Source organism: Diachasmimorpha longicaudata, chromosome 6, assembly GCF_034640455.1.
Source record: "Diachasmimorpha longicaudata isolate KC_UGA_2023 chromosome 6, iyDiaLong2, whole genome shotgun sequence".
Lineage (NCBI taxonomy): Eukaryota > Metazoa > Arthropoda > Insecta > Hymenoptera > Braconidae > Diachasmimorpha > Diachasmimorpha longicaudata.
In genome coordinates, this window is record NC_087230.1 from 831,918 (window position 1) to 841,916 (window position 9,999).

The 9,999-nt window shown below is 44.5% G+C and overlaps 1 protein-coding gene across 1 annotated transcript; it reads right to left on the reverse strand.

Moving 5' to 3' along the window:
• Positions 1-1,514: 1,514 nt before the first annotated feature.
• LOC135163930 (uncharacterized) lies at positions 1,515-8,883 on the reverse strand. Its single transcript, XM_064123837.1, has 13 exons — positions 8,834-8,883; positions 8,479-8,597; positions 8,289-8,329; positions 7,946-8,138; positions 7,564-7,716; positions 7,225-7,350; positions 7,030-7,110; positions 6,754-6,924; positions 5,543-6,676; positions 5,363-5,487; positions 4,872-5,312; positions 2,855-4,774; positions 1,515-2,738 (listed from the first exon to the last, which is right to left on the reverse strand). The coding sequence occupies exons 1-13, from the start codon at positions 8,881-8,883 to the stop codon at positions 1,515-1,517; spliced, it is 5,778 nt and encodes a 1,925-aa protein (XP_063979907.1).
• Positions 8,884-9,999: the final 1,116 nt, after the last annotated feature.

The following is a 9,999-nucleotide window of genomic DNA, read 5'->3' on the forward strand; positions in this document are numbered from 1 at the left end:
CTCCCCCGTTGAGAGGTATACTATCAACATATTATTTGTGACGAGGCAACATAACCTTAGAGGTTATGTTGATTTTCCCCTCCGCACGCCCCCTATTTTTACCAATATTCATGTATTTATCTACTCACCGTTGGAGAACCCTTTCCCCTAAATCCTTCCCCTTCCCCCGATCCCATACTCGCCGCGCTCGGACAGCGCGAGAAACACCAAACGAAGCACCACTAAAGGATGGAATGACTTAGGCCGTCCCCCTCCTTCCCGCGGTCCCCTACTCGCCACGCTCACACTCGAAAGAAGGAAGAAGACGATGACGTGGCGCGTCCCCCCCGCCGCAGTCCCCTTTTCGCCACGCGCTGCAGGACAATGGGCGCACACGCACGTTGTGTAGTGCGTCACCCCGCCGCCCCTCGGCCCCCGAAGATGCCAACAAGCATCGATCGGTGGATCAGGGGAAGGCGAATAACTCACCCCGGAAATCGACGAAAATGGGCCGAGGACCCCCGAATACTTCGAGGAGTTCCTCAAGTGGCCAATTACTCGTCACTCGTCGTTCAGCTGTCGATTAAGACAACACAGTGTGCCCCGTCATTCAAAATAATAAATCGCGGAGAAACAGTGAAGTGGCCCAGGACTTCAGAGCTGGAAGAAAGGCTCATCCTGAACCAGGATCAACCTGTTGCCCCCCAGGAAGAGGCTTGAGACCCGGAGGACCACAAATAAGGAGGACAGAACCCCCAGAAATAAGGAAAATTGGCATCACCCGAGTGACTACCCTTTCTTTTCCCCTCATCACCCAGCGGCATCATCTCCCCCAATTGCGTTTCCCGGAACCCCTCCAACGGTGGTAATGAACATTGTTTTCTTTCTTTTGATTAATAAGATCATTATTATTATTATTTAATTTGTATTGGATCCCTCAATTCTTCCCCTTTTTGTTTCAAATGTAGAGCCACCCCCTTTTTTCTTTATATAATATAAAAAGTGGTCCGACAAGTGACCTGCCTGCCCCCCACCCCTGAGAATTTCCAAGAAACAGGCATTATTCTAACTATTGTATTATTAAACAAAATATTGTATAATCGCGTTATTAATATTATATTTTCCATTAATGGTATTTTGACTCCCAACATTGTACTTCTATTAATTAATATTTTGAATAAATGTATTTAATATTAACAGCCTCTGCCCCTTTTTAATTAATATTTGACCCGCCCTCTAATTGTATAATTAATAATTAGACAAAAGGTCACATATTATAGTATATTCCTAAATTATAAACATAGTATATTCCTTAATTATGTGCTACTACAACTTGTAAGTGAAGAGAGATCAGTTAATGTGACTGATGGATGGCAATGTTCTAGGAAGGTCGATGTAAAAGAAATATTAATGTTAGAGGCAAGTCATGATACTTAACTTTGAGATAACTCCATCTATCAATTGAAGCGATTTACTGAAATGGGTCGAAGATGAGAGAAAGAAAAAAAAATGAAATGATTTTAATCATGAAAGGATTAGTCAATCGGCAATAGGCACAGCTTCTTGACATTCTTTTCCACTACACCATTAGTGGTTTTAACTTTAACCTTCCTGATGATGTTGTCGGAAGCAGGATAAGTTTCCAAGATGCGGGCCATCCGCCATTGCATTGGAGGTAGATTGTCCTCTCGTAGTAGAACCAAGGAACCCTCCTTGATACGATGATCACCATCGATCCACTTATGGCGAATCTGCAGCTCACTCAGGTATTCATTGTGCCATCTGGACCAAAACTCTTGCTTGAGTTTTTCGAGATGTTCCCAGTATGACAGTCGGTTGCTTGGCGTATGCAAAAACTCTGGTGCTGGAAGATCCCTTGTAGAGCTCCCGTGGAGGAAATGAGCCGGAGTGAGAACAGTCAAGTCATTTGGGTCTGTGGACAGAGGAGTTAGTGGACGAGAATTCAAAATACCTTCAATTTTGATACGAAGAGTGTTGACCTGTTCATGAGTGAGAAGCTGATGTCCAATGACTCTCCTCAAATGATACTTGAACGACTTGACTGCAGCTTCCCAGAGACCACCACAGTGAGGAGCACGTGGAGGGATGAAACTCCACTGGATGCCATGTTGAACCAGGTGTTGCTGAACCTTTTCTTTATAGCCCTCTTGGTCTAAAAGGGCATCAAGCTCCTTCAGTTCGTTCTTTGCGTCTACGAAATTGGTTCCGTGATCTGAGTACATGGAGTTGCATGTGGGGTGTCTGGAAAGGAATCTGCTAAATGCAGCCAGGAACTCTTCTGTACTGAGGTCATCGACAACCTCAATATGAACTGCTTTTGTGGTAAAACAGACAAATAATGAGATCCAGACCTTGATCCTTCCGCGGTTTCGATGCTTCTTTTCCTTAATGAAAAGTGGCCCACAGTAATCGACGCCTGTATGTTCAAACGGTTTGGATTGAGTCACACGCTGGGCTGGAAGATCTCCCATGATGTAGTTGACAGGGGCAGGTTTGAATTTGCAGCAGGTGACGCACTTGTTGATGACGTGACGAATTTGCCGCCGACCATCCATTGGCCAGTACTTACGTCTCAAGAGGTGCAGGGTAGCCTGCGTTCCAGTATGGCAGTTGTCAAAATGGCTAGCTTCAATCAGTAAGCGAGTAATGTGATGGAACGGTGGTAAGACGATAGGATGCCTTTCATCGAAGTTAATAGTCTTGGCCTTTTCTAATCTTCCTCCAACTCGTATGAGACCCTTATCATCAATGAAAGGATTTAGATTCTGCAGTTTGCTCGTTTTGAGGACAGGCTCTCCCCTTTCCAATTGCTGGCTGCTTCCAACTCAGAGACGGTGAGATATCGTTCAGTTACTCTACCACGCTGTCCATGGCTGGGTCCAGCGGTTTTCCGTAATCTATAAATGTTAAACCATCGAAGAGTCAGTGCAACAAAACGACGAAGTTTGTAGAAGGATGAGAAATATGAAAGGAGAGGATTGTCAGGAATGTGAATCTTTGAAGAGGTTGAGGAATGTGTCGAGATTGGAGACGGTGCCTTTGATTTTGAGGATGTGGTTAGGCACAAGGTCTTCTTGGAGTCAGGCACCTCGGCTGCTACTTCAATTGGCGTATATGGCCAGGTCTCTTCTCCCCCGGTGAGCCAGTTGGGCCCATGTTTCCATAGCGCATTCTCCAAAAAGTCAGTCGGGAGTTGTCCTCTAGAGATAGCATCAGCAGGATTATCGTATGTACGAACGTGTCTCCAATCGTCTGGGTTGGTTCGTTGTTGGATTTTTGCCTCTCGATTCGCGACAAACGTTTGCAGAGTATGGGCGGATTTATTGATCCACTGCAGGGTGATCATGGAGTCTGTCCAAAAAATCTCCTTGTCTGGGTTGATGTTAGTCGCCTTCTTCGTTGTGACGTAGAGCTCAGTCAGCAATTCAGCGGCACAGAGCTCCAGCCGAGGAATGGTCTGTGAACTCTTCAATGGTGTGATCCGAGATTTAGCACACCAGAGATGGACCTTGCTGTTTCCATCTGAGTCAACAGAACGAAGGTAGAGACAGGCTCCATAAGCCTTTTCACTAGCATCTGAAAAACCATGGAGTGCAACATATTTAGGATGAATAATAATAATGTGACGTTGAAAACGGAGATCATTCAGAAGAGGAAGTTGGGCAGCCAGATCTTCCCATCTTGTGGATACTTCCTGTGGTACTGAATCGTCCCAGTCTAACTTCAGTCTCCACAGCTCAAGCTGAATGATCTTGGCATGTGTGATGACAGGGTTCAGTAGTCCAAGCGGGTCAAAAATGCGCGCTACATCAGAGGCAATGGTGCGCATGGTGATCGTCTCTTCGGTAGCAAATGGGTTGACAGTGTAGACTATATCATCTTGCTGAGAGTCCCAATGGACTCCTAGTGCCTTCAGCTTTGGATCGTCACCCCCGAGTAACTGGAGGTTGACTGCAGAGTCCGGAAGGCCTTGGAGCACAGCTGAAGAGTTCGATGCACACTGTCGAAGATTGAATCCACCTTTCCTCAGTAGCGCGATCAGTTCATTCCGGAGCTGCCATGTGTCTTCGAGGGAGTTGGCACCGGTGAGAACGTCATCCACGTACAGGTCTCGTTTTAATATGGTAGAGGCAACAGGGAAATTGTCATTTTCATGGTCTGCAAGTTGATGAAGGCAGCGGGTAGCTAAATAAGGAGCAGGAGCTAGGCCGAAGGTGACTGTTTGGAGTTCATAGACCGTAACATCTTTATCTGTTGGTTGGTCCCTCCAGATTATCCGTTGAAACTTCCTGTCATCGGGGGCTACGAGTACTTGGCGATACATCTTCTCGATGTCACCTGTGAGCACAAACCCTGGTACTCGAAAACGTACTATGAGCGAGAAGATGTCGTCTTGGATAGTTGGCCCCACCATCAGGGCATCATTCAGACTGTGTTTGCTGCTAGACTTGGCGGATCCATCGAAGACAACCCGCACCTTGGTGGTCATGCTGGACATCTTGATGACAGCATGATGTGGGAGATAGAAGCCATCTTCAATCTCATTGGTTACCTTCTTCATATGTCCCAGCTGTTTATATTCCTCCATGACCTTTCTGTATTCTTGCAAGAGGTCTGGATTGACGCGAAATTTCCTTTCAAGGGCAAGAAAATGGCGGTGAGCTTGGGAGCTAGAGGAACCAAGATGCTCCTTCAAGTTATTGAACGGCAATGCGACCATGTACCGTCCTTCTGGAGTGCGAGAGACGTGTTCTGTAAAATGTTTTTCACAGGCCTGCTCATTGGGGGAAAGATGTGTTGTATGAGAGATGCCATCTTCGATTTCCCAGAATCTTTTGAGCTCTTCGATGATGTTGGTATTGTGACAATACTAACATCATCGTGTTGAGCGGCGTGTTTTGAGCGATGAGATTTCTAGTGTGAGGGATTCTGCGTTGCCCAACAGCCAACGTAGATATGGAGTGTCCGGAGCTCAGCAACATTTGAACCGGTGAAGGTTTATGAAACTCTGGATCAGCAAGATGATCGCGAACATCAGGAGTTAATTGTAAAGCCTTTCGGTCAATCTGTTGTCCAGGAATCAATGAGGAAATAGCCGGTATGGCCAGTAAATCGAGATCTTTCCTGAAGTTATTGTGACGAGACTGGACAGTAGCAGTTACACGATAGTTGGCTACTGTTGACAAGTCGTTGAGGGCACCAACCGATATGGAGCACTGCACCTTGGGTAATTGAAGTTTTTCAGCTAATTCTGTCGTAATGAAACTTGATGAGGAGCCGGTATCCAACAACATCCGACATGGTACTGGTTTCTGAAATTTATCAAATACATGAACAATAGCAGTGGGAAGGATATCATCACCTGGAATATCTGTGTTAAGTGAGATACGTTGCAGGAGACTTTCGGAAGGTGCCCTTGCTGATTGTCAATTGGATCCAGGCTGGACTTGGCTTGAAGTGGGTGATTCCTCGAACTTGTGGAGCAGACTGTCATGTGATTCCTTGCAGATTGTGCACTTCCGAGAATTGCACATTTTGACACCATGTCCTACACCCAGGCAGTTGAGGCAACGATTCTGACTGAAAACAAGTTTCAATCGTTCTTGTTGAGACATCTCCTGAAACCTTGGACAACCGTAGATCTTGTGAGCACCCTGGCACACAGTGCATGGTTTCTGGACACTTGTGTGGAACACCTGAGTTGATCCAGTTGGTCGGCTAACTGTCGCTGCTGAAGAGTTAGCGTATGATGATGGATTTTTCTTCTTTTTGTTTTTACCATGAGCCTCAAATTTACTTGAACTGTCCTTGTAGTTTAAAGTCTTCCCAACTTCAGTGGATTTTACACATAATCCACGTCGTTGTATGAAATCTAACAGATGGTTGACTTTTGGCATTTCCTTATCGGGGAGAGTGTTTTCCCATTGGAAAACGACCTCATCACTCAGGAGCTCAAGTATGATGGTGATGAGGAGAGCGTTAAATGGTTTTTCTTTGTCAGCCAGAGAGTCTAGAGGACGAAGCTGAGAGCGTACAGCATTCACAATTTCTAGCAGGGAACGGGATGAATCTTTTTTCTTGTAGAGATGAAGTAGGAGTGTGCAGTGACGACGAAGAATCAAACGGGAGTTGTTGAATGTATCTTCCAAGAGTTTCCATCCAACGTCGTAATTCTTGTTTGTGATATCTAACTCTTTGATGAGATCGTGCGCATCTCCAGTTAAACATGATTTGAGATATTGTAGTTTTGTGACATTTGTGAGTTTTTTATTAGAATGGACGGCAGCCTCGAACTCATCGTGAAAATTACGGTATTTTTCAAAACTTCCGTCGAATTTTGGCAAGCAAAGATCTGGCAACTTTGCGGAGTTCCCGACGAAGTGTTCCCTGGATTCAGAAGGATTGCTATTAGGTGATGATACAGTAGCTGTATCCTTCCTCTCATTAATTGCACGTTTGAATTGACCCGCGATGTTAAAATACATATTGGAGATTGATTCTCCTTCTTTCTCGTGCTCTGTTTCATGGGCTTGGTCTTGCAATATGCGATTTTCCTGATCAATTTCCCATTTGCGGAATTTAGTTGTAAGGTCTTCAAGTTTGAGCTCGAGAGTCTCTATAAGTGTGTTATTGACTTCTTCACTCACCAACCAACTGCTCAGCCTCTTCAGCTTGCCTTCAAATGTTTTCCGTTGTGCCTTATGTTTGCCGCCATGTTGATTGCAGTTGTGTTGCCAGCCGATTGATCAGTACTAAACAGCACCTTCCTAGATCTGGTGTTCTGCGATGGTGGTGAGGATAGAGGAGGAGCAGCTTTCTCAGGTGACGATGACGGTGTCCTCTTGCCAATTCTGGATGTCGACCTGAACCCGGCTGGCGAGGAAGATTCTTCGTCAACCCTTTTGTCCTTGGGGGAATGCACTACTTTAGGGATATACGAAGCACTGAGCACAAAATACCACGAAAGTTTTTCTTCGAGTCAATATAAAAGATCGATTTTTTTTTGCAGCAGAAAAAAACAGCACGTACAGTTGAATTTTATCACAAATTTTCGCTGAACTGTCAATTTTTCAAAAATCACGATAGATTTAGCACGAAAATATTGATTCACTGTGGTGTTTTTTACAAGAATGTTAAATTCACAATAGAATTTCACGAGAATGGTAATTCACAATAGAATTTCACAGGAATGTCAATTCACAATAGAATTTCACAAGATTTTACCAAGGGTATCCGGCTCGAAGGACCAAAAAATGTTTCGCCGCGAATTAACAATTATTGAGTAATTCTGGTGGAGTTGTAAGTTCCACCAGTTCAAACTAAAGAAAAATGAAATTAAACCGCGGGAAACTGTGACACGCCGAATCGGTTCTTTATGTCACTTGTGATTAATGAATTTAACGAATGAGGTATGAGGAAAGCGATTCTGTAGTAAAAAACTTGATGGCAACACCAACAATTTTGATTTGGAATTTATTTTACTAAACACGGTATACACTTGGTGTGAACGTGGAAGGTAGAAAAATTGCTTGTTTCCACTTTGCCGAACAAATTACAACTAACTGTTTATACAAATTTCGGCGAGTGAGAGTTTTTCCGAAAAGGCGGGCAATGGGATGGTACGCAATGTGATGTGATTGGTCAATACTGGAGGTAGAGGGAGGAGGGTTGATTTGATTAGTTCCTGAGGACTAGTGAGTATCAGGAGTCTATGAACTGGGAAGAGGGTAATTAGGAACTCAAAATTTAGGGCCTGACCGAACTGGCGCCGAGCGGGCTCATAAACGCCAATTGCAAGGGATTAGTCTTGTTCGGGCCTCAATTTAGAAATAAGGCATAGAGATTTTGTCAGTAAAACTTTACAAGTTTAATTGTTAGGGTACACGGTGACTTTTATTATTTTAATCCTCAAGGGACTCTAGGAAACACGTTTTCTAGGTTTTGCCATTTATAGCACTTTTCCGGAGTCCGACTATAAACTGTCGACCCTCCGTATCATTAAGTAATTGAGGAATTTTTCCACAATTAGGCTCAAAGGTTTGCGCGGAAGACCCAGGAATTTGGAACCGTATAGAAGAAGTGGCAAATGGGCTAACTCCCCCCGACAATCTTTGACCAATGACACGAGAGGTGTCGACCTTTTAGACCAATAGTTATAGAATTCCCCTTCCTCCCTTGATATAATGTTTAATGCAAATCTTAAGTTCGAAAAAAGGACTAGGACAGTAAGAACCTAACATTCAAAAGGACAAGACCTAGCTCTGTCGTCAATTTTTTCTGCCACTAACAAGCCCCGTCGCTCTGCTAGTGTGTACGACCCCTTTCATCGCTATTTTAATATTAATACAGTAGTGTTTAAATGAGTTAATTGATCCGTGACAAGTATGTATTATTGAATATCTTTCTGAATTAAATAAATATAGTGAAAAGTGCGAATACTTCAGTTAATTTATCCCGCCCAAAACTGTGATGGTTCACGTCTCATCGCAGTCGTCCGATTAACCGCCGTTCCAGCCAAGAAGAATAATTCGGGACTTACTACCCCGAAAAGAATCGAGTCGTCGAACCGATCGCGGAGGAAAATCGTAAGAACAAGTCTGTCAGGAAAAACTAAAAGGGGGCAATGAATTGATAAAAGGTGTGATTGGCACTCAGAAATATTGAGATGAACAATAAAACAAGGATTTGGTTATATTGGAGGGACAATTCAAAACATCTGTTGGGGTCTTGCCTACCAATAAAAATTTGGGAAAAAGAAGGAAAGGAAAATGAAGGAATGGGCATTTTCCGCTTCTCAACAAAAATGAGGAAATTCTTATTATGATATTCTAACAATTGCGGGCTTGCCACGCAACAACTGCGGAACAACAAAAGCGAATACATATTAAATAAAAAAAAGAGGGGGAAAACCTTACCAAAGTCGTAACCCGGAACCCAGATAGGATGACCCGTCATCTCACAGGAGTACCGCTGGCTATTGAGAACATCGCTCAATCCCAACCCAAAATACTGGCCAGACCGAACGGCGGGAAGAGTGAGCTATCCGATACTCCACAACTTCCCATGGAACCCAAGAGGGAAGAGGTTCCAACAACAATCCGAGGAGATCGTAGAACCGTGAACCACCACGAATCAAGAACCCAACGAAAAAAACTGTCTCAATGAGCTCCTCCAACACCCGCACAATCGGACTGCCAGCGGATAAGACCATTATACGACAATAAAAATCACAAACGAACGACGTAACAGACGGACGACGACTGAACAATCACCCGTCAACGAAGAACAAAAAGAAAGAAGAAAAGGAAGGATTCCTAGAAAGAGATTAGGAACACCACACACAGCATAGAAGATAATGATAAAAAAAGGGGGATCAGCTTATCAGCTAAGGAGCAACAGCTGAACTAGACGGAACCACCGGCGACTGCCGGGGTTCTGGGAAACGACGACTGGATCCTCGTCGACGGCCGGAACCTCGAGGACGCCCAGCACCGGGGCGAGAACCACCCCAGCCGAAGGAAGGCGGTCCAGGCACCTCGGGCAGAGGTCGTTCAGGATGGCCACCATCCTGGGAGTTGTCACCACCGATGACCCGAACCTCACGCTCAGCAGCTGGACAATGGCCAGCAGAACGGCCCAGAGAACGGCCAGCAGCCCGCGGGTTCACGAGCCCGACGCGGTCGAAGAACGTCCAGGTCTGACGCTCCGCAAAGGGATTCAAAAAAAAAAATCAATGTTTTTGGTCGAATTTCCTTAACCAAGAATTTGAAAATTTATGGAGAATATAAGCAGAGTATCTGTTAGTAAAAGACTAGGAGGAAAAACTATTCCGATAGTTCCTGATGCAGCTGATAACAAAGTCACCGAATTGAAGATTCGGTGCCCATCCAGACAATATTCTTTATTTTTTTTTTGAGCCAAGGTTACAGTCTAGAATCAACCCTTGGTTACAAGTAAAAATAAAAATAGCTATGGGTTATTGAAAAGCCAATTCAGAGA